The sequence below is a fragment of the Vanessa tameamea genome, chromosome 7 (genome assembly GCF_037043105.1).
Source record: "Vanessa tameamea isolate UH-Manoa-2023 chromosome 7, ilVanTame1 primary haplotype, whole genome shotgun sequence".
Classification (NCBI taxonomy): domain Eukaryota; kingdom Metazoa; phylum Arthropoda; class Insecta; order Lepidoptera; family Nymphalidae; genus Vanessa; species Vanessa tameamea.
Window position 1 is genome coordinate 3330883 of NC_087315.1, and position 27146 is coordinate 3358028.

General features: G+C 31.5%; 1 protein-coding gene across 1 annotated transcript in view; it reads left to right on the top strand.

Moving 5' to 3' along the window:
- The window catches only part of LOC113400737 (lachesin-like), a 58599-nt gene that overhangs the window by 15190 nt on the left and 16263 nt on the right, over positions 1 to 27146 (top strand). The window contains exons 2-3 of the mRNA XM_026640384.2: positions 24262 to 24359; positions 26728 to 26932. Of these exons, the coding sequence (XP_026496169.1) occupies positions 24262 to 24359; positions 26728 to 26932 (303 nt within the window). The remainder of the gene's footprint in view (positions 1 to 24261; positions 24360 to 26727; positions 26933 to 27146) is intronic.

A 27146-nucleotide genomic window follows, 5' to 3' on the forward strand; every position in this document is an offset into this window, starting at 1 on the left:
CAGTCATTCTAAAATACAAGATCTACAGAATATTACGAATTCTATTATGAAGTTCACAAGTAAATTTCTGTTTTCTGACGCGATGGTTCGGAATGAAACGCGAAGGCTGGCGTTACGAGTCTTGACACGGTCGCTTATCGCTAATGTTTCTACACGAACGCCTACAGGTTGGGAGTTGCGTAGGCACTATTCACAAAAATAATCATTTATTTTTATAAAATGTAGTTACTTTAGATAATATCTCTAAAAGTGAATGTTACTATACTCTTTTCAAATCCAAATATTTTTTTAAAATATTTAGGTGATATTTTTTATAAATAGCAATGGAAAGCCTATCACCTCCATATCACCCCACCCTTCTTACATATATTTATATAGATAGAATAGTTCCTAACTACCACGGTCAATGTACTTACGTGGTTAATTGATGTACACACTTTGAGAAAATTTCTTAGTCTCCTTTTACTAAGTGGGCGTACCCGTACGTGCCGATACCCGCACCCTGAATTATACTCTACCACAGCTGTATATACGTTATACAAAATACGAACGTATTACAGCGTCACGTATCACGAACATTGCAACAACTCAGCTTTAAGGGCTCAGGAGGGGAACATAAATACGAGAAAATGCAGCTTTACTTGCAAGCCGTTGAACAATTTCTAGCACTTCCAAAGCGTTCCGCTTTACACTTGAATTGCAATCTTTAGAGCTAACCTTTGATTAAACTGTTTCAGGAAAAGTTGGATTTTTATTCAAACTATAATATATTATAACATATTATATAAATATTTTGAAAAAATATTTCAGTATAATAATCATATTTATACTAGAAGTTTGTTCGCTTCAATTTAATATTTTTAATTTTATTTTTCGTACTTAATTGAACTTCTCCCAATCGTTGCTGTTACAGAAATAAAATATTACTTGATTAAAACAAGATGTTTTGAATTAAAAACAATGCATATCTGTACTAATATTGCAAGTGAGAAGTTTGAAATATTTCAAACTAATTTAACTAAATTTCCGGGCACGTGTTTTTCTTAAATACTTGATTATCCGCCGAAATATACTTTTGTTATGTAACGATTTTACAAGGATAAATAAGTTTATATTGTGCTATATTTTACCTCGTCTAGATTTAAACAGTTATCTTAAAGCGCTTCAAAATCTAAAGATAGATTGCAATCTTGCTCGGCTAAAGTTATTCCAGAAACTAATAAACAAAGAGTCCATTATAATACCTAGCAAGGTATTAAGAGTGCAAATATTTTCTTAGATATTGGTCTGTGATAGTGAAATAATATTTTTAATATAAACACACTTACATAGCTTATGTAGAGGAACACTGTTATTCTTAATTCAATTTTACCTCGCGTGAGCCTAGTTAACGTGGTTCTTGTACTAAATCTATCTGCACCAATGTGATTGTTTTTGTACGACAATGTTACAAATGAAAAAGAAAAAAAATTGAGCGAACATTACAGTCGTCGCTTATGATATGTAACTTTTGACATTTCACCTAGTAATGAACAACATTAACATTATGAAAATATCTTCTCGGAGAATGGGTTGGTCAGTAGCGAGGCAAATCTACAATGTTATGAAGGCAATGCCGTCTTAACCACTCCGGTTGATTATATATGTAACTTCATTTAAAATATGAAAAAATCTTTGATATTCTTTTCGTTTTTTACAAGCTATTTTATTTTGTAATGTTAATTGAGGATAACATATCCTATACAGGTTTTTTAACTCTAGCCCCACGCTCTCATTGGTCAATTCAAATAGCGCGCGAGTTACACACTTCCGTCCCTATTCATAAAATCACTCCACGTAATAGACAAAAAATCTCGATTACAGCATCGTATATGTCGGAGAAGTAGTCGGGTTTACAGCTTCCATCGCAGTGAAACGCAATCAATTTATAGAATCTTTATTCGTTATGTTAACAATTTATTGTCTTTTCAAAAAAATGTGTAAATTCACTATAGCGTTGCTATAACAATGCCCGTTTCTAACGCGTCTTCTTCGAATGAATCAAACGGATATTCACAACTCCAACTTTTTATAATAAATTAATGCAATTACTGCAAATTCATTATTAAAATATAGTTTAATATTAAAAATGAATATTTATTTGATTCTTATTATTAAATATAGCTCCCAATTAATTACAATTGAATTACTTAAAAAAGAATATAATATTTTTATTACATAGTCCGTTATGACACACTACAGGTGGCGCTGCAAGACGAATCCAAATTAAGTTTTACTTATTGCATAATAGTGTTTTAGAAATGTACATAATAAAATATAAACATTAAAATGATAATTGACAATATATAATAATTATTTTATATTATTAATATTTTAAACCATTGCCGATAAATGGCGACTTGCGCCCATATACGTAATAGAAGTGAAATTTCATAAATAACATCACAACAATAACTATATATATATATATAGCTCTCTTCTTCTTTCTTTCAGCGTAAAATCTTTCTTCTCCCTTAATATATTAAAATGTAATTAAGTTTTTTACTCGTCGCCTAAGAAGTTTTCGACTACAGCTAATCGTCATCTACTGCTGGACATAGGCCTCCCCAATGATCGCCAAAGCTCTCGCATTCAGTCGGTTCTTGATTTCTTCTGATTCTCATCTTTTCAAAAAGTTTTACATTAAAAGTAATTAAAATAAGAGTATAAACAACATTGTGGGTCAGACTCGCAAATACTATTTAAGTTTTATTTGTTCTTATTATCATTTGTAAAATGTTATAAAAAAATTATGTGGCTCGAACAAGCCGCTTTGAAGCAGTGTGCTGGCGTAACCTCCAAACCTTCTACTAAAAATGAAAGAGAGCATTCTCTCTATTCTTTCTCTCTCGCTCACCACAGGGTCATTTAAAAGCAGTGATTTTAGTTATACATGTACACATATACACACACAGATGATTGTGTACACATACACCTTTTCGCAAAACTATTCTAGCAAGAACTCTTCTTTGTTTAAAATTTTAAATGAACACAATTCTCATTGTATCATTTCGGAGTATAACAAGTTATTTGAATTTCAGGAGAGCATTTTATCAAAATTATTTCTCTATTTAATAATAGTTTTATTTTTCGTCCATTCTGTGTTAAAAAATTTTTTTTGTTGTAACAAAGAATGTTTTATCCATACTAATATACTAATATTACTAAGTTAATTTAATATTTAAATTTATTATATTATATATTTAATAAATTTATAAATGCGAAAGTAACTCCGTCTGTCTGTCACGCTTTCACGCCAAAACTACTTGATCGATTTAAATGAAATTTGATACACAAATAGTCTAGAGCCTGAGAAAGGACATAGGCTACTTTTTATTTGGAAAAATTTGCTGTAAAGGGTTGAAAAGGGGGATGAAAAGTTGTAAGTTGTTGAAAGTATCATTTTTAGAACTAGAAGCATAAAGCTTATACTTTAGGCTGTACACTTATAAACTAACATATCATGACACCCTCTAAGAAGCGAATTTTGAAAATTCTACCCCTAAAGGGGTGAAATAGGGATTGAACGTTTGTATGTAAATCCGTATTTTTTAAGTTCGAAACAAGAAACTTTATTTTTGGAATACTGTTTAAAAAGGAGTAGATACTTATTTAATTATTTCTGCATATTCTACCCCTACGGGGGTGGAATAAGGGTTGAAAGTTTGTATAGAAATCCGTCATTTTTTAAGATAGAAACATTTTTGGGATACTGATTAAAAATAAGTAGATACGTATTTAAGAGTTTCTAGATAATCTACCACTAAGGGGGTAAAATAGGGGTTGAAAATTTTTATGGGTGCCAGTCATTTATAAGTTAAAAACATGAAGCTTTATTTTTGGGATACTGATCAAAAATAAGTAGATACGTATTTAATCGTTTCTAGATAATCTACCACTAAGGGGGTGAAATAAGGGTTGAGATTTTTATGGGTGTCAGTCATTTATAAGTTAAAAACATGAATCTTTATTTTTGGGATACTGATTAAAAATTAGTAAATATTTAAGTGTTTTTTGATGTTCTACTTCTGAGGGGGTGAAATAAGGGTTGAAAGTTTTTATGGAAGTCGTCATTTTTTAAGCTAAAAATATGAAACATTTTTGGGTATACTGATTAAAAATGAGTGTATACATATTTAAGCGTTTTTGGATATTTTACGCCTGAGGGAAGAAATAGGGGTTGACATTTCGTATACAGGTTAGTCTGGAAGACCATCATTTTTGAAGTTAGAAGCAAGAAACTTTATTTTTGGGCTACTGATTAAAAATGAGTTGATTCGCATTTAAGCGTTTCTGGATATTCTACTCTAAGAGCTGAAATACACACCAATGTTGCATACAAAGTGGTCTTACATTAACTTAATATTTTAAGTTAATTTTGTAAAATATATTCATATTCTAAACGAGCAAAGCCGCGGGTAACAGCTAGTATCAAAATCGAAACGTGTAATAGTATTGATGGAGTAATATTATGTACCATTTTTAAGGAGCCAAAATGTATCGACAGCTAAGTTTCTTAAGTTACGTTTATTAAGATGAATGTAAAGTTTTACCTCGAAATAGGACTTTTACTCTCGACGACACTTTTTTCTTGGTAGCGTTCCCTTGTTCGTCACACACTTGAAGAAAACGAGCCAAGGGATTTGTGATATTAGTGGGATAGGAGAAGGATCGTTCTTTACACTAGCTAACCGATTTTTTTTTTTTTTATAATCCGATGTTAAATATTACTCCATTAAATAATGTTCTACGTGGCTTAAGAAATGATTATTTCTTTAGAAAGGATATCATTTTGATGATAAGTGACATAATACATAGAAACTCGCACTATAAAGAGTATAAACCATTCCTTAAGCTGTAAACGCATAGCCGACCCATAGCTCTAAGTTATTATAACTATTGTGTCGGTAATGACTCTGACCTACTCGCGCTTAAGTACACACACGATTAAACACAAACACATTACTTTTACTGTTTGGCGGTACTATTAATAGGTGACAGTAGATTGAAGGAGATCTGCAAATCTACTTTTTTATTTATGAAAAAACAAGTTCTATAAATTTTATATTTTCTCAGAGGTTAAGTCATTGTTATACACTGATCAATTAATGTTACGTAATAATTTTAAATAAACTAAAATATTATAATTACTTAATTTATATATCAATATGCGGACATAGTCAAAGAGAAAATTTTCGATGCAAGCGCTTACGAAGTGAACGCTGCCAAAACTATAACAGATACATAAAAAAAAATACAGATTTTCTGGTATTCAAAACGTCTATCTTATCTTCTATGGATTAAAAAATTAAAATCAAATCTCTTTATTCTACATAGAATCGCTACACTTCCTTATTGATCAAAGATCTACACCGCTTCGGAAATAAACTACTCGGACTTGAGATGAACCGGTGAAAGTGAAACTCAGCAGGATTTCTTTTTTAATGTCATAATTTACAATTATTGATTTGAAATTCGATTATTATAAATTTTATAATTGAATTTTTTTTTACTGGTATAAATCTTGTTGTGTTTAGTTAAACAATTTTACAAGTTGCTTGAGAAGATTAAATATCAAGAACCATAACTTGGGTCCAAAGTATTGCAGAATAGATTAATTTATTATACATATATGTTATATACTATTATCGTAAATAAACCAACTATAATGATCTAATACATATTAAATACATATTAAGTCAGAAGCTATTTATTATTAATAATAATATAACGAGAACACGAGATTATTTTTCTTCTTTTATATATTTAATATTTATTGGTTAAATAAAGAACACTAATAGCCCGGTAATATCCTTGCGGGAAAAAGATTCCTGTCCCGTTAAGTAGACGCTTAGTATCACTGTAAGTGTACTACGTATATAGTACTATACATATTGTTTCTCCATATTCCTAGTGACTTTTATAACCCACAGAAACTAGTTACATCATATTAATTTTTGCTTTTGTACATAATAAATATCTTGCTACGATAAGGGTCGCGGTAAGCCACTGGATGCGATTGACGAAAGACTAGCGTTTGAGGAGGCCTTTGTCCAGCACTGGACGTCGTCCGGCTGAAATGATGATAAGGCACTGCACTGGTGTTTGTGCGACGTATATGGTTTAAGATATTTTCCTTAAAGGTTAAGCATGCAATAAAATATTATATGTATTAATTAAGCATGTATAATCAGTTGTTCTTGCCCGAATATAACCCACGTTCTTAGGTTTTACCTTTTATTTAAGGTTGAATGTTGACAAATAATGTATATATTTGTCAAACTATATCGCATTTTTTTTAAAGATTATCTTGTAAAATTTAATAATATTAATAAAATGTTATAATATTAAAGTATAATTCGACCCGAAGGCTAAATATACGTATTCATTAATTATACATTTTCTATTATAAGTAATTTCATTGTCTTCGACAAATACATTGAATTGCTAAAAATTACAGGCAGATATTAAATTAAAAATAATTACTAAAATACAAAACATTTTCGACCCCAAATAAGAATTTTATTTACTTCCTGATCGTAATATCGCCTAAACCATTCAGGGATCTAATCAGGTACAGACAAAATATTGGTCCAACCATTTAGAAGCAGTTTAGTAATATAAGCACATAGGTACATAAGATATTATTAGAATCAACTTTTAGGTTCAATTAATCAAGATTTTTACGTTCAAAATTAAATAATAGTTAAATTTGCTTAGCTTAAACAGTATTCATTAAAATGTTATAAATTGTAGTCAACCAATAAGAATTCATATTTAAAACAAGAAAACGTAGAATAACTAATCCGAAACCGTATCGTCAAACCTGAAGTAAATAGAAAATAGGACTAAAAAACAAACTCGTACAAACGTTTGGTCACGTACGTCAGCTTTCGTTACATTCGTGAAATTCTAACTCTAACTGAATTGAAATAACTACCAGTTGGGAGAATGTGAATACGCGAAAATGGTTTAAAAGAGCAATTTTGGTATTCGATTTTTTGCGGTTTCGTCTGAAATTAAAAAAAAACACACAATCAAAATAACAACACTAGCAAAAAATTATTCAGAACACGACAGTTAAATTGTTTCTGTGCAAATTTAAATAACATGTATTTTTAATGAAATCATTTCGAAGTTGAAGTTGCATTTAAGTTTTATTCCATTGATAAAATGGTTTAACTTTTTTTTTATTAAATAGGTAGGCGGATGAGCAAATAGGCCACCTGATGTTAAGTGGTCACCACCGCCCATAGACAATGGCGCTATAAGAAATATTAACCATTCCTCACACCGCCAATGCGCCACCAACCTTGGGAACTAAGACGTTATGTCTTTTGAGCGTGTAGTTACACTGGGTCACTCACCCTTCAAACCGGAACACAACAATTCTAGGTACTGCTCTTTAGCGGTAGAATATTAGAGGAGTGGGTGGTACCTACCCAGACGGGCTAGCACAAAGCCCTACCACCAAGTATGTATAACTTTTATTATAAAAGTGTATAAAAAAACATATTACGAAAACTTTACCAAAATCACATTAAAACGTGAACGGCATAAAGCTTGGAATATTTTTATAAATATTTAATCAATCAACCTTGACGCACGGAAAAAAATGATAAAAAACGTTTTAAAAATTCATTTCATATGCGCAGATTTTACCGTCGACTGTGGCTAACAAGCTGTGAAATCGGGTCTGAATGCATGGTCACTTGACCGGCTTACTTCATATTGGTAGTAATTAAATTTGTTTTTATGAATTTGAATAAAATAGAAAATGAATTTGAATTTCATTCGAATAAGCTTGTCAATTTGAATTCAAGTAATTCAATTTGGTTAACTCGATTGAAAGGGCTTCGAGTACTATTGAACCTTCTGAACTTTATACTTTACAACCTTAAAAATCGTATTTCATTTTATAAATTAAGACAATAATAGACGATAAAAAAAAATGTATTCAGAGATTGCTTAGTATTCAAATATATAAAACGTTATTGCTTTTGTTATTTCTTAATGTTTCCATTAAATTGACTCGAGATTGTTTCATATTACAATTTCAAACATTTTTTTTTACAATACAAATATTATATAGGAAGGCAGAGATGTATTATTCCAAGAATTTTAACTTACGGTCATCGGCTCAAAGTTCAGTTAAAACGATTGATTTCTGAAAGTGGTAATTTTAACAAAGGTACCTAATATCACTGAGTCATACATCAAAAATGATGTAGAAGAAACAAAAAAATATAAAAGATAAATGGAAAATGTTCTTAGTTTCCACGCACCGCCGTACAAAACAAATAATGACAATTTAAACTTTACGTATAATGTTGTGAGCCACAAGGAGTATGTAATATTATATATGGTAGGACTTTGTGCAAGCAACTCATCAGATATTCTACCGCCAAACAGCAATTTTGAGCACTGGTTTGAAGGGTGGGTGAGCCAGCTATCCGGCCAGCAGACATCACATCTTAACTCCCAAGGTTAAGATGTAGGGAATGGTGAATATTTCTTAAAGTGCTAATGTCTATGGCCAATGGTGACCACTTACCATCAGGTGGCTCATTTTCCTATCCGCTTACCTATGCTATAAAAATAAAAAAATAAAAAATCATTATAATGCGAGTGATTATTAAAATGCTTGAATCCATTCTCAGTGAAACAATGTTACACGTGACTCGCGACTTGTTCAATATAATTACGCTATTTATATGCGTGTATCTTTTAAATTATGTGATTTATCCTTTCAAAAGTGAAATTGTTTAAAAGTTAATGTAGCATAATCACTTCTGGCCTTTTATATTCTACTAAAACATATATAACCATATATTTATATATACAATAAGTTATGTATCGGCATGTTAATTGAATAAACTAATCCCTTACTTAAGATGAGAAATAATTATCTCAATTTACAGCAAATTAAGCGTTAAGCCCTTAGTAGCGCTAAGCTAATCGACGAATTTCGATCCACTTATCACTGATACTTCACACGTGTAAAATTTTGTAGTACTTATGCTTCGAATTATTAATTACTGATTTTATTTAGTCTCGGTCAGCGGTAGGTGATTACGTCACAGTACTCGGTCGGTGTTGCTTACGTACCATTCAAGTATTCTGCGAGATTAGACGAGAGAAGAAGCGGAAATTTTATGCAAAACTTTATGTCTCTGAATACAATGAAATACATCTATATAGTCCTTTGCGTAATTTGAGCACTGAGAGAAACAGAGAAACTGAGAGAAAAACAGAAAAAAAACCAAATAAGAAAACTCTAAAGGTTCGGTGAACTCGAGACAACTACTGTTATTCTCAATTTTTCATTTTAATCTTTTATATAGGTTTCAATTAAATACTACATAATTAAATCAATTACCCACATTAGCAAGGTACTATAAGGTAAGGACTTTAGTGAGTAGGGTCTGCAGAAAACGTCGTATTCGTATACTCATATAATATATGTACATAGGTACGCGTTTTATTTTATATTTAGTCTTTGACATCAAATAAATCAATGTCTCACATACAATGAAACCTCTTATATTGGATAAAGTCTTGTATAGCAATGCTTGTTTTCATAAAAAAATACCCGATAAAATTTTTATGTTGATCGTACTTTACCAGAAAACTTCATCCAAGTGTCCAATCTAATTGTACAAAACTTTAATTCAATCGGTTGACAAGTAAAATAACGCACATAGATCACAATTACATCCACTTCATATATACTACATATATGTGTACTCTAGTTGATGAATCAATCAAACTTTTAAAATGTTTCTAAAAATGTTTGAATTGAAAACAATTTGTACTAAAAAAAGCGTCGAAATAGGTTTTAAATCCCTATTCATTAATGCTTATAAACGAGTTCGTTTTTGCAACACGTCCGCTTGTAATTGGTTAAATTTGGTGAACCAGACAAACCGAAGCCTTCGCTCAAACTGTCAAAGGACTTGATGAATGCGTGTGGGGTTTAATTAATCAAGCGAGCATTTAAATACAGATTTTTGTGCGCTAACAAAATGATCGTTTCCTTGTCTTAAGTGAGAATTTTTTATATATATTTATTTACCTGAGATGATAACTATTTAAGATTGCTTACTTCCTGCAAAAATTTTAATAGATAATGTTAATTTTTGATGTATTATTATTAATCATGGGACGAAATGGTTCAGATATCAGAACTATGTGCATCTTAACCGATGATTGCGTCTTCAAACATTAATTTTCGTATTTTAAATGTTGAAAAAAATTAACTACTGAGTTTTTCTCGGTAGAATCGACATTCCGAACCGGTGGTAGCTTCACTTAATTTGAAAATGACGATTCAAAAGTGCTTGTAGCAGCCTACTTGAATAAAGTATATTTTGATTTTCATTTTAAAACCCAGACAAATTCCGCTGAATTTCCATATGCTGTGAAGTTGAAGGAAAAAACATCGCGAGGAATTCTGCACCAAAATTACAAAAACTTCATTCCTATGTCTATTTCATGTGTTAAGAGAGTTATTTAAATAAAGGCGATGATTACTTATATGAAATATAAATTTAGTATTACCGGGAAGAAGTTTTACTTATGATCTCATTAATTTTAATTCGAATTTTAGTTCAGAGCTTGGCTGGATTCTTTAAATTAATTAACAACTTACACGTATCTTTTTTCAGTAGAAATATACTAACTATTATTTAATTGTACTAAGCATTTACTTTTTATTTTTCATAAAAATTATAAAATACTTAATTATTTAATAAAAAAGATACCACAAAAATAATCTCAGCAGACACAAAATAAAAATTTTAGTGTATATATAGTACACGATCCTAAAGATTGTCTTGTCGCGTTTTACCCAGGTCATTGACATTATAACCTTTCTGAACTGCTAATTCAGCGACATCTTATGGTTCATAAGACATAAATAACGATTAAAATTATGATTTAAATGAAATACACGGTAAATTACGTGCAAATTTAAGTACATGATATCAACAAAATGGTTTTCATAGTATTCGAATTAATTTTATAAAATAATATTATTCTAACCTCAAAACCTGCGGCGTATTTGATTTATTTTTCTAGTTCAAATATTTTAAAATTCACAAATATTTTTATGCCATTTTCAATTTATATGGTGTTTTTTTGTGTTTGTGATATTAGATATAATAAAAAAAGCATGTGACGATTGAAATAATTATCAAAATTATTGTTGAAAGAAACATATCAAACTATACTCTTATATAAATAACATGCAATTTTATTGAAATATTTTTTTCAAGCCGAGATGGCCCAGTGGTTAGAACGCGTCCATCTTAACCGATGATTGCGGGTTCAAACCCAGGCAAGCACCACTGAGTTTTCATGTGCTTAATTTGTGTTTATAATTCATCTCGTGCTCGGCGGTGAAGGAAAACAATCTTGAGGAAACCTGCATGTCTAAATTCAACAAAATTCTGCCACATGTGAATCCACCAACCCGCATTGGAGCAGCATGGTGGAATATACTCCAAACGTTCTTCTCAAAGGGAGAGGAGGTATTAGCCTAGCAGTGGGAAATTTACAGGCTGTTAATACAAAATGTGTAATTTTTTTTTAAACTACGTCTCAAAGAAATGCCTTCGTGTATAAATACGAATATTTTTTATCTTGCAAGGTTTATTAATGTATTATACGTATATAATTAAAATTAAATGATTTTTTGCTAACTAATAGCAAATGTATTGTTCGAAGTTATGGTTAATAATAATATGCTTTAAATTTATTCATTGGCAAATGTCAAAATTAAAAGCATATTGTTAAAGAAAATTCATCAAGCAACAGCAATTATTGTTTGTCTTTTTTTTTCAAAAAACTTGGTAGGCGGACGGCAAATGTTCCACCTGGTGTATGATCACCACCCCGTAAGAGTAACAGCCCGTAAACATTATGTGTGATAAATATTAACCATTCATTACATAGCCAAGGCATCAGCGACCTTAGGAGATCAGATGTTATATCCCTTCTGCCTGTAGTTACACTGGGTCACTCGCCCTTCGAACCACAATACAACAACACTAAGTATGGCTTTTTGGTGGTAGTAAATGAGTGGGTGATACCGACTCAAACGGGCTTGCACGTAGCCTAACCACCAAGTGAATTCATTTGAATGGCATAGAAAATAATATATACTTTTATTATAATTTCTAATTAATAAGTATGACGCAATATGGAATAAAGGAAAGATAATATTTAATAAAGATAGTTTATAGCGACGTGTTTGATATATATGAAAATGTCAAAAGTTGAATAAAAAACTACGAAACGGAGACAAATTTGTAGGGAAAGGATGCCAAGAATTCTTAACAACGTATTCTTCAATAAAAAATTACGTCACAAAGAGCTGTTATGTTGGGAATGTTATCAAAAATCATAATGTCACTTTTTGTTATGGGAAACTATAGCGCGCCTGCAGGGTTGGAACGAATCGTATGCCGGGATGGCAACCGGGATGACGCTCTCTTATCCCTCCTCGCCCCTCTATACTTCATTGTTCATATTTATGTCAGTATTTATTTTAATCCATATACATTTACTAGTTTCCTTTAATTATAATTGATTTTATATATTATATATTTTTTTTAGATCTGCCGGGAAATTGACGGTTCATATTTTTTTAAATGATAATATAATTATGTTCATTTGTTTTGTGACACTGGTAGCACAACCTTATGGTTATTTTGTGAACGTTGTGAATAAAAAATGTGGATTAAACAAAGATCCTTTCCAAAGCAATACACTTCATTTCTTGAATGCTTATTTTATGTCATGTTAACCAGTAAAAGAACATTGTGAAAACCTACTAGTATTAAGTACAAGTGTTAAGGCCAGGCATATATTTGTATATATCATTAATTATTGAAAAATAAATGTGATTTAATAGTTAAAAGAGAAATTAAAATACAAAGATTAATAACAATAATTAGACTTCAAACTTTACCTTTAACTTTGCTTTGATAAATTATTCAATAAGATGTCAAAAGGAAATATAATTGTACTCAAAGTTGAAGTATCATTTTGCATATTTTATGGACAATGGCAAAATTTCAGCAGGTATATTTAAACCCTTCCTTAAATTTCTTACTAACAGTAAAGCTATGTGCCATGTCTGGTTGGATACTATAGAATATTCGGTATAAAATAGTAAATTTCGTTCGTAAAATATTCTTCATTAATTCATAAATTATATTATAATACAAATAGAGCGATGACTTTTAATTTATTTTCAACATTGAATATTATTTTACCAATTTCGGGGGATACGACTCTAACTCTAGGTTTCTAATATTTTAATTACACCAAAAGTAATTGTTGTAAGTAATATTTTGAACTAAAGAGACTTGTTTTTGTAACCAAACATGTATCAACATATATCATTGGTACCAACGTCCATAGGCGCCATACATTGGCACCGGAATTGGTGGCATTGGAATTTTAACCATTCCATTGCACCACCAACCTTGGGAACTAAAATATTACGTCCCATGTACTTGTAGTTACACTGGATCACTCAACTTCATAATCGGAATAGAAAATACAGAGTATTGAGGCTTAGCTGTAGAATATATATTGAATAGGTGTTTCCTACCCAGGCGGTTTTGCCAAAGCCCTATCACCAAATAAATGTTCCTTGTAATGCCAGTGCCCATGCGTCGGAGTGACTATTTAAGATAAGTTGGGTTAGCCTTCTACTTCCTACGAATTCTTTTTTGTGAATGATCTAAAAAATAATTAGTTAATATACTGTAAAAAAATGTCAAGCAACAAAAAAATTCCTGCAAACATAAATATCACACAATATATTTGGACAGGTAAAATATAGCCGACATAAGCCGTGTAAAATTTTACTAACTCAACTCTGTTTATAAAATATTAACGAGAATTTATTTCAGCGTTGACTCGAGCGTGATGCGTGGTCACATTCCAAATGATGTTTTGTACCTAATTATTACATAGAACAAAATATGTAAAGACAATAAAAATGTAGGTTCCATGTATTTAACAAAGGCAGCGTGTTTTTAAGTATGTATAATGTTTCCATGTACGACCGCACTTGACCCTCGGCACTGTTTACTGTTATTATTTTAATTTTGAATACACGTTGGTGCTGATGCTCATATGTCGTCCTTCGGTCACGGTTGGCGGTCAAATGTCTGATGAGTAGGTGGTACATAGGTACGGGCTAGCACTAAGCCTACCATCAAGACGGATCAGACGACTCGAAAGGATTCAAGTGCAGAACCAACGGATTAACGTGTTTTCTGGGATACGGGAGTGTTCACACTTCTAATTTCCAGACTCCAAAACCCAATGAATTTATCGGTCTGATCTAGTTTTTGAGCCCGGAACCTCGCGATCTGTACCCTTATGTCTAGCCACTAGAACATCAAGGCAGTTATTAGTTAATAGTAACAATTTTATCTAGTTTAATTTTGTCAAACTTATCTTAGTTAATATTTTAATTTATTATCTATATCTGTGGTATTATAGATTTAACACGGACGTAACAAAGAGAAGAGGAGAGGAGGCTTTAAGCCAGAAGTTGAAAATTTTACATACTGTTAATTAATTATCGAAGTAAAATAAAGAACAAGACAGTAAAATATTGAAGAAAATTTGAAGATTGTTATCATTATTAGTCACATCAAGTTGGTGATTTGTCAATTTTTTATCCAACACGTGTAGGTTTTCTCACGATGTCTTCCTTAACTGCGAAGCACGAAATGAATTATAAACATATATAAGAATATGCAAATTGGCTTAGGCTTAAACCCATGAGCTCCGGTTAAGGTTTCTAATCACGGGACCATCTCTGCTCTACTCGTCTCTGTGGTTTTATCACAGATGGATAACCTTAAAATTATAACTTAGTTTTCCTGTGACATCGTTATAACTGGCTGAACCAGCAAAGCATTCAGTTTGTGATGAAAATTCTCCTAAATCATGCAATTTTAAAATTTATTTACAATTGTTTTGGATACACTGTCATGTATTCCAAAATAACGACTTCGTTTTATACATATCGTTAGACAATTTCGATAAACAAAATGAATAAGTACAGAAAAATAAAACAATGACATATTATTCCGAATAATTTGTTCCATTTTTAAATTTATATATAACGTTTACGTTTAGAGTTCACATATTACATATCTAATTACTTTTAGCTCTCTGACAAATATATAAATGTGTATCAATTGTTTTTGTAATATTCGAGAAATAGTATTGAATTATATTTCACTAATTGGCGTCTCAATCAGGAAATTCCTCATTAATCCAGTTGTGCAAAAACAATCAAGTATTTCGACAAAGGTTAAATTCGGACTAACAAATTCGTTATTTATTTGAAAACACCGAAATATGAAATGATATTTGTAGCAAATAAATTATTATGCATGTTACTAAAGTGACTTGTTTTATTGTTATGTTTAATACTTTGTAGACTTTCATACTTTGGAAATTCATTTAATTTGGACGACGAAACAATAATCGAATAGACAATGCACTTTATTTTACCGTATTTGCGCACATATTTGGACACTGTTCTACCTGGTGACAGGGCTTTGTGAAAATCCACCTGGTAGGTAACACATCCTCATCATAATATATTCTACGACCAAATACTTAGTATTGTTACGTTCTGATTTGGAGGCTCAGTGGGGCAGTGTAATTTTAGAAACAAGGGACATAATATCTTAGCGCCCAAGGTTTGTTGGTGATTTAAAGAATGGTTAATGATGACCACTTCACCACCACCATTAGGTGGCCCATTTGATAGTGTTATTAGATAAATGTGTGTATTTAAATAAATGTTTGATAATTGGACGCGTATAACTTTTAATTACCAATTGGATTTTCAGTAAGGTTTCCAGCATTTGATAGCTAATTCTCGAGCCAGGTTATTGGCTATCTAACATAACGCTATGGCCCACCGTACGGAACAGCTAATCACACATCACATACGTTACTAATATGACGTGATATTATAAATGAATCAAAGTAATTGTATTTAAATATATTAAGCCGGTGATAATTTAAATTGAAAACTATATTAATAGTTTTATTAAATTTTACAAAATACATTGATAAATGTTAATCCATTTGTCATACATGATGAATGGAACGGTTTCAAATTAAATTTACCGTTTGTAATGTTATTATCAAACTATCGAACGGTGTCAAATTGTGCGCGATGTAATTCTAAATAATAACTTTTATATTGCAATTGTTTAATAGTATTTCATTTGATTTACGTATTTTGTACGTGCGTATCTCTTGGATTCAGTTTTTTTTTGGAAAAATGTTTGTAGTTGTATGAATGTACCTTGATATGTTACGTATGTAAACCAAGTTAAGTTAATAAAAACTTTATTAAGAAAAAACACAATTATTTACAGTATAATTTAGCCAGCTCCTGAACTAGATGACTATGTTTCAGGAACTAGAATCTTCCCTTAAATGACCACATATTGTAGCAAATTAAACAAATAAAATTAAAAATATATGCTTGCATGCATGTCTTCAAACAAACGCAGGTTTCACTAATTGAAGCTAAATCGATATTATTGCGAGATAATCGTCTTGCTGAGATTTTTTTCTCACTATTAGCACAAGTTTCAGCCACTGCGCAGAATAGTCGTAGATTTGTTGCAATACTTAATGTTCGAGTTTTATTTATTAATTCAGGTTATTTTAAATTAATCTAAGCATTCATACACACATACCCGCACATATTACAGTTTGCAAATTTTATTCCGTCAAATGTTCCATTTTTAAAAATATCCATTGTCAATTCTTTTTTTATTATTTATAAAACGAATTAAATTTATATTTAAGTTTTTTTTTGTTTTTAACTCAGAACTATCATTATTTGGAATATTATTATTTTTGTTCGGGAGTATATTTTCCGTTTGGCCCATTTTAAATTAGAAACGGGTAAAATTTTTGTTCAAATTATATAATCTTTTGTAATGCTTTATCTATCTGACCAATTAAATTTACAATATTGAGCTCTAACGAATAATGAAAAATAAATATAAATATGAAATTTAATAATCACAATCAATAAGTAAGTGTAATTTTTTTAAAAAAAGAATACTAGCAATGCCCCAAATTAAATTAGGAATTACTAATATTCCTATTCACCTTTTAAGCTTATCATTGTGTTAGGAGCGGGTACGACAATAACCCAATGGGTCAGGATCATCCTGCGACTTTTTACATCACTAGGCGGCCCGCTATTGACGTTTAAATGTAATGCTTCGATATTTAATAAATGAATTTGATTTGTATAGATATACCTAAGAATCGATAACTCTATGAATGGACCATGTTTTTATAATTACAGTGCACTACATTTCTCTTTGTTTTAATCATCATTTTTGTCCCACCAATCACCTCGGGCGTTAACAACTGCACTGCATCGACTAATTAGTTGAACCAGATTTCAAATTATGAAATCTGGTTAATCAGTATGATAAGAATATATCATTATGCAAACCGCTAATTGTGTTAAGCCGATCGTTTTTATAATAAGTCCATAATCGGTGGATATACATACAACTTTATTTAAATTCTTCCATTGTATATCTCCAGGGAATAATCGTTCATTTGCCCTGACGTAAAGAGGTAACGTATTGCACTCAAGCGGCCGAAAAATTATTATATCGTTTATCTGACTGACGATTCACAACTAATTAGTGAACGTACGCGTTCAGATGCGTGACAATTCAATATGTCTCTTGTTATTGATGGTAGATTATATAGATGTTGTATTTTTATTTCTTGTTTTCTGTTTATATGTGCCCTTTTTCATTCAGGCTTTTTGATCACTGTTAAAATTTGTAAGAATATTCAATCATAGGTTTAAAAAAACAGAGAAACAATATGTTACAGCAAAAAGTCGATTACGTTTACGATTTTTGTGAAGTGGAGCGACGAGTGATGTTTTTATCCATACGTCATAACAATGAAGTAATCATAATATACGTATTAATAATGAAAATAAATACAATAAAATTACATAATAAGATATGTATTCCCAAAGAAAATGAGAAAGTAAGAAGAGAATATTAAGTTGGTATATTTATTTTGAAACGTTTATTTATATATTGCTTTTTATAAAGTATATATATCATAAATGAGAAATATTAAACATTATTCTTAATAAAATAATTACTATTCAGAAAATCATTATTTCCTCGTGAAACATAGATCAAAATCTCAAATGGTTTATGGTTTTAAATATGGATAATTTTTAACTGTCTAGGTTAACATTTTATTGTTCAGTAAATCCGATACACCTTTTTTCCATATAATTTGGAAACGGTATATCTTCTTACGTATTAATTAGTGTTAAAAATAGCTAACATATTTATCTGAATAATACAAATATACAAATAGATGAGAGTACCATACACATGACACATGCTCTCCTTTGCTGGCTTTTGTGAGATCTTTTAAGGTTTAGTTTATGCGTGCGGAAACTGTATTATGGATTAAACGCCTTCATAATTCCATAATAAACTTATTTTATACTAAATATATATAAATTATAAACATAAAGACCCCGCTCGCTTATCTCTCTTTATATTTAGTTGTTTAGAAGAAATAACCGGAAATATAGACACACAACATTACTTTAAACTATTATTATATAGTTCTCACTATATGGGATTATTGTTATGTTCATAATTAAAACTGATCGACACATAATGATCTGTTCATACTTTATATTTAATCCTTAATACTTTAATGTATTTTAAGAAGATTTACGAGAAATCAGATAGTGATTATGGTTATTATATAGGCGGTATTCGCCTTTGTTCTATAAGGGCTTGTGGCTCTGTTCTGAAGTATTAGACACTGATGATGATGATGATGTCGCCCTGACCGATTTAGCCACAGTGATCAATCGCAAGTGACACCAGCAAACTACATAAGAAATAATATATTGCACTAAGTGTGTGCGCAAATACAGGTTAACTCTCTATACCTTCACTCTCATTATCCGATGGGACGTCAAATCCGAAACGACCGGAAAGAATTCAGGTGCAGGACCAACGGTTTTACGTGCTACACGAGGCATGGGAGTGTACAAACTGCCGCCTTCCAGACTCCAGACTGTTACTGAGAATTTTACGAAAAGGATAACCTTTTATCGGCTCGACCTGGGATTTGAATTCAGGACCTCTAGTCACTCGGCAAACAACCCGCAAACCACGCTCTCAGTACCATGCTAACCATTGGCTTTAAGACGTCAGCGTCCCTTGCGTCTGTAATTACACCACAATGTCCATTCGTGTATGAACGCAGAATGTCTAATGAATGACTGAAGGATGCACAAAGCCTTACCAAAGATATTGAATGCTCAAAAGCTAAACAATAACCAGAACGTCCAGAGATTAAAGTAACAGTTTTGATTTCAACTAGTCATGTGAAAACAGTTCCTCAATTTCAAATTCAAGCGGCAAATTTCAAAGGCGACTACCAACTGATAAATAGCATACAGGTATAGGCGAAGCCATACGTACACTGTTTATTTTATCTTCTCTTGCTCTAGGCGTAATCTGCTGGGACGGTAAATCTGATACAAACAAAAAGACTTCGAGCGGACAGAGTTCGGCCACGAGACTTTGACCCTCGTAATTTCCAGAGCACGTGATTTAACACTGCAAATTTCCAAACACCGAGCTGCAAATGAGAAATTTTAATTGGTTTGACTCAGAAAATGAACCTCGGACCTGTGGCAGCCTGATTAAATAGCCACTTGACCACGGAGGTTCGATACAGATGTGAAACTCAATGATACAGTATTAGTATGGATGGATTTTTATTTCGATTTTTCTGACTTTAGTTTAAATTGTTTCGTTATTGAACTTAACTTATCTGGGGTCGGATTTAAGGATAAAGCTACGGCGAAACAATGTTCGATGCTCGGATTTATGTTATAAATTTTTCCAAAGTTTGGATTGAATTTTATAGACAAAAGTTAGAACCTTATCGCAATAAGGAATATCTTACAAAATATTCATAGTGTATAACTACACCAATCTCATTTCAAGTATTAATGACAACATATTAATTGGTGTTTATTTGAGCAAATTTTAAATGTATTACTTATTTTTATATTAATCCCTCTCATCAAATATCCTTCCGCCTTGTATCAATAATTATTGTTAGTATTGTTTTTTCCGGTTTTAAGAGTGTGTGAATCAGTGTAACCAGGCACGAGGAACATACAATATTAGTTTCCATAGTTTGTGGAGCATGTAAGAAAAGGTTAAAATTCCTTATGGCATCAGTGTATACGGGCAGTGCTGACCTTTTACCTTCAGGTAGCCCATTTGCCCGTCGGTTTACCAATGTTATAAGAATATATATATTTTGGTCTAAAAAAACTTCTTAAAATTACAAATACATTGATCCTATAATTATGTACATACATACATGTATATGTAATTATATCTATCTACAGACCCGTTCCGATTTCGTGTGAGAGAATTAAAGATTTTTTTTCAAACAATGACTTGTATAAATATTCGCTCGCCGATCTATTCGCCGAAAGGCGTTAATGCATCGCCACAGACAACATGCCTCACGTGTTTTCGACGCTATTGTTTAAATATCGATACTTAAACTATCGGTCCGAATTGTAAATTGTAAAGGTACTAATTATACAGTTTTTAGTTGTTGTTTTAACCTACTTGCACGGTAAATTTGAAACCTCTATTAATTATAGTTACGGAGATAGAGCTACTTTGGTTCGAAAATATAAATCCCATTTAATCCCTATCCCGTGGGAATTTTGAAAAATCCCTTCTTAGTGCATCTCTAGGATACTCAATGTATACGTGTGCCAAATTTCAAGTTTCTAGGTCCAGTGGTTTAGGCTGTGCGTTGTCTGTCAGTCACTCAGTCACTCAATCACTCAGTAACGGAAGAGTTTTATATATTTTGATTATTAAAATGAATTTGTAATATTATAAACGTGTTCTCCACGCTCAAGTCGCTGAACCGATTTATATGATTTGGTGTGGAAATAGTTAAATGCTCCAAAGGACATAGGCTACTTTTTTAATTCATCCCTCGATGGCGTAAAATGGGGGGTGACGATTAGTTAGCTGTAAGTAGAGTTTTATAAATTCAAGCAGATTAAGCTAAGTTTTAAAAAAGATACATCTTAAATGACAGTCAAAGTAAACTTTAGTACCTATTCGTTATTTTGTTTTAATGGAATATACGCAATAATTTCAGCAGTAATCTGAATGAATCTCTAGTACCGTCAAATTGACTGCTGCGGTCTTTGAAGGTATAGTATGAAGCCCTTCTAGTGTTAATCTTAACTTTTTTTATCTATTACAGATAGATATACACTGTCATTATTTTATAAAACTCTCATATAATTTTGGCAGCGTTTACTTAAACTTTTATCATTATTATTATTAGATTTATATTTTTCTCTTCGCCTACGTAATGTTAGTGGAATATTAAGCTACTTGTAAATAAAAAAGAAGCATTTTAACATGTCGTATAACCTTTGTCCGGTCTGAAACTATAAATTAAAATAATATGAAATATCGATATCAAAAATCTTGAAAAAAGAAAGAAACAAATTAATCCTACCACCCACAATATTAGTATTTACGATATTTTTTTCTCTCTTCTCTATGTTTCTGGTTATTACGTATAAAAAACCGAATTAATATGAACGTAAACGATGTTAATTTAAAAATGTTTTTGAATCGGAATCATAATTTCAAATACAAGTTACTGAGGGTTAGTAAAAACCACTGAATTTGAAAAATGATTTCGATTCCACGATAAATGTATCCCTTAAATTGAACCTTATACCGTAAGATATAAGAGTGAAAATGAAAACATGTCCGGTCATGTTTTCTCGCGTTATCCGTCTGGGGAGCGATTGTCGTTTCGTGCTCCTCGCGAAGTGTCCGTTTCTTGAAAATATGGTTGGTTTCCTCTTGGGAGTTTTGGGTACATTTGAAAAATGGTATATCATTGTAAGGGTTCCTGAGGTCAATTTGCGTAGGTAAGTGAGAGACCGTGTAATTTTACCTTAACCGACATTTCAACTGCTATTTTTTTTTCCATTTAACATTCAAAATCTCGCTGATTAGGGTTTTCTAACATTTTACCTGAAATAGCCAGGACCATGCATTAATGCTTGAACAAATTTTACCTCTAAGGATTTAAAAGTATACAATAGTGAAAAGTATATAATAGTCAAGCTCTCAATTCGTTTATTTTTTTTTCCTTCTGAGTACATGGTTTATTATATCAATGTATATTCTGTTTAAATTAATATTGTGGAACTAAGATGTTATATCCCTTGTGTCAGGAATGACACTGGTTCACTAACACTTTAAATCAGGACACAACAATACTAAGTATTGCTATTTGGAGGTAGATTATGTGAGGTGATACCTATCCAGACGGACTTGCACAAAGTGCTACTATCAAGTAAACCAACAATCGGATAGAATACGGCTCGTCTCGTTGCATTTTACAAGTTTGTTTATATTACAACATGTTAAATTACCGTGTAATTATACAGCCTTAGTTTTAGATCCATAAAAAAGTCATATCATATGAATAGAAGGAGATAACAAAATGATTTAATAGCGAAGGTACCTGATTAAACTTGTATATGTATTGAATATATAACTAGAAACTCACGTAAGTTTATTAATTACGAAAACGATATGATATAAATATAATTAAGACCAATTTAACTTGCTACCAGTAAAATAAAAATTGTAATTAGATCGTTAAATCCACAGATTACCCCCTTCAAACAAACAAGCTCATGTAATATAAGTATAAATTCTAATAAAAAATATTAAAATACAAATTTTCGTTGCGTTTGCTTGAAATATATAGATGAATTTTTGCAATGATAAAATACGCAGTATATTTGTTAACATTCATGGTAATCGATCAAACGGTGTTGAACCTTATTAGCCTCAAAAATATATACCCCAACATCTATTTCTAAACACATAAGATAATTGTACGGTTTTTCGATGAATAGATACTCACGAATCGTATAAATATAAAACTTTTGTATCGCCCTTTTTAACTTTACCATTGAGCAATTTACGGTGCCTTTCAGTGACGCAGAAACCACTGGAACGAATTATGACTTTAAAAATTTTAGATATAAATTATAAATGAAAATTTTTAGCAGAGTTCGGTCGCGGAGAGCAAAGTTTTCCAATATTTTACACCCAGGTACGACCGTGTTTATTCAAGCCCTGTGTAAAGTTCGAATTATTCAATTATCGTTAGTATTAGTCAAGTAAATATTTGTATCTAAATTCCATAGCGCGTGTTTTATGCGAATTCGACGTCATTGTTTTGTACCATCAATTCATATCCATGATATTTGGAATTCATGAACCGGGAAAAACCGGCAAAGAATTTATGCGTGTAAATTGGAAGCGTGTTATTTTTTATTAACGTTTGAATTGGATTGATTTATGTGCATATCACAAACTAAAACAGTTTATATATGTGTAATTATCTTAAGAACAATTACCCTATTTTCGAGTTACTTTTATTACAATTTTCTTTTGGTATAGATTGGTGGACGAGCATATGAGCTACGTGATGGTCAGTGGTCACCACCGCCCATAGACAATGGCGCTGTAAGAAATATTAACCATTACTTACATCGCCAATGTGCCACCAACCTTGGGAACTAAGATGTTATGTCCCTTGTGCCTGTAGTTTCACTGGTTCACTTACCCTTCAAACCAGAACACAACAAACTGAGTACTTTTGTTTGGCGGTAGAATATCTGATAAGTGAGTGGTATCTACCCAGAGCTTGCGCAAAGCCCTACCACCAAGTGAAAATGTTTTAGATGGGCAGGAAGCAAGGTTGAACAATGAAAGGGAATGACATTGGCTACATTTTTTTAAGCTTTGAGGAAATAATATTGGGGATAAAGAGCTACTACAAGTTCTTGAAGCATTTTCGTCACAAAATAAATATGAAAGGGGTAAAGCCGTGCTAACAGCTAATATTTTATAATAAGTTACAATGTTATTTTTTTTTTTTATTTAAGACTTCTTTATTGATCTTTAAAGTTGTGTGCAAGTTATCTTCCACTAAGGACAGTTTGCCCTTTCTTATATGAGGATATAAAACATTTTTTTTTTGTTGCAGATTTGCCACGATTTGTGGGCCCAGGATCAAATGTGACGGTGGCGGTGGGCAGAGACGCGGCTCTTACTTGTACAGTTGATAATTTACAAACATTTAAGGTAACTTTCAACATACGGTAGACAAAGTAGCAGCCATTAAAATATGTCCTACTGGGTTGAACTGGACGGCGGATAAGTACACCGATAGTTCACGATATTTTCTTTCATAGCTAAGCAAGAGATGGGTTTTAATAATAAATTAAGCTCATATGAAAATTTAGTGGCTTGCCCTGAATCTTCAGTTAAAATTTACGCGTTCTCACCATTGGGACATTTTGAACGTCAGCAGTTATGTCATAATATAAAGTCAGTTTTGTGTCATTTGTCATATAAAGGTAGACTGTTGTAAGATAATGATAATAGCGATAATAAAGTATAACTTTATGGTTGATAAATAGAAATATTAGAAAAACGAAAATAATTTTGAACAGTATTAAATATCGTAATTTTAACTAGTATTTAGGACGTTATTAGATTTGATACATTGTGCTCATTAAATCGATGTTTGCAAAGGTCTTAGTCGAAGATAATGTGTTCTAATAAAGTACTGAATTTATTAAATACTATTTAAATATGTAGACAGGGAAATTATGTGTAAGGAAAACTTGCATGTGACAACATTGTAATACATGACGTCAATCCACACCGGATCTGTATAGGTATTCTGTAAGAAAGGACACGAAGATCACCGCAGAACACGATCGTGAAATGTTAAAATGTCATATGCAAGATTGACTATAATAATTATCGAAGTGAATTCTTACAGAACCGCACTACAGTAGAGCGATTCAATTCACTTCGTATCTCATTTGTGAAATGTTTATAACCGACTTACGGTGATACGGCATTTTGATACGTGTATCTAATAAATTTTATATTTATTATGATCAATTTTGCATATCACGTTCTGACGTTTTACGATCGTGTTCTGCGTGATTTTAGAGTTTCTTGTTACAGAATAGCCCTACTTTAGTCCTAGTCTGTAAGTTCTCACTCATTATATGTCGAAAGCTGACTTACAGTCGTACGCTATTTCTATTCATTTATGCTTTAAATGTTAAAATTATTACTGTCTATGACTAAAATTTTACAATGGTATTCTGCGGTGTTACACGTTTATTCATACAAAAGAGCTCTTCAGCTCGTATTAAGCTACATATCAATCTTCTTCACAGAATAAGGAAAACGTCCCTTCCACCAACGTTTACGGTTTGTTGTTCGTTTATGTCATTAATCCGTTTATAAAAACAGCGACTGCAAGATTTTAGAGTAAGTTTTTTCGCAAGTAAAAATCAATCTCAAAATATCGGGTACAATGCTATGATATATTATTTTAGTTTTCGTAGTGTATTTTTATTACAGTTTTTATATTTGTATCAAGTTTTATTTTACTTACGTATTCGATATGAATTTGGATTTATTGGAAACAATTTGGACACATAAATATTTAATGAAATTTATTTGTAGTTCGATTGTTGTAAATTTAGAAACAATACAATTTAAACCAAATTTATATTAATTTCTGTAGGCTTTGTGAGTATGCTTTTTTACAAATACTTGTTATTATTCCTAAAATAACGCATAACGCGTTAAGCGTTATTTTCATAAAAAGCTAAAATATAAAACACTTGAAAATGATACGGACACAAAGGAAAGAGAGATATACTCGTATTATATTTTTTTCATGTTATGTTGCTTTATTGAATAATATGTAGTAATCGTTTATTTAAAGTATATTCATATTATCACTACATAGTAGAAATCACAATCACTTCCAGCCGGTGGTACGCTTAGATCTTTTAAGTAACACGCCGGATTTTAATGCTGTTTGCATTATTGAGCAGACTGGTTGAAAAGGTACATGTATATTATAGTAGATATAAATCGAGACTTTCGAATTTCCGAGCTAAATAAGCACAATAATTTTTCTTTCCATATTGGTACTTTAATATAAAAGTTGTATATAGAACCTTTTTATACCCGTGTAAAGCCGGGACGGGTAGCGAGTATATACAATAAATCATAATGCCGACTAGAAAGTGGTGACTCAGCATATATCTTGAAAGAAATGGAAGCAGATATGGAATAGGATAGAAGATATCGTATCTTGATAGTTCTGTAAGGGCCCGAATATATTTTTTGGCAATAGAAAATAGGTCTAAATAGTGGCTATTTCAAATAAATGTATTACTGCAGTCCAAACAGAGAATTATGGAATTCAATTATTAGAATACTATTATTTGACATGTAAATTGATAACTATTTTTTTTTTCATATTTAATGTCTGACTTCTGACACGATTCACATGAAAATTTATTGTTATTATAATTTTAATGAACATAATATATTATGTATATATATTGTAAGAAATTGTCAGAATTAAAGTATTTTTTTATAAACACCTAAATAATCATAATTCACGCAATAGGTTGCGTGGCTACGCGTAGACACGCAAACCATCCTCACAATAGCGGGACACGTGATCACGAAAAATCATCGAATCAGCGTCCAGCATGGAGACGGAGCATGGACGCTTGGGCTACGTGATGTCAGCGCGACAGACGGCGGGAGATACATGTGTCAAGTGAACACGGAGCCGATGATGAGTCAGACTCATCTGTTGCAAGTTGTTGGTGAGCATTCATATATTTATTTAATATTATAGTATAAACCGAATATAATTTTAAAAAGGTTTATCGACATATTATGACGCACTATCTAAACCAGTGGATCTAAGGGTCTGAAAAATTGCACAAGAATTGTTAATGGAAAGGTGAGCACTAAGAAAGTTCTCTTTAAATTCGTTTCCAGGTCGGGTTAAATGGAGGAGGAAAATTCGTATGGTAT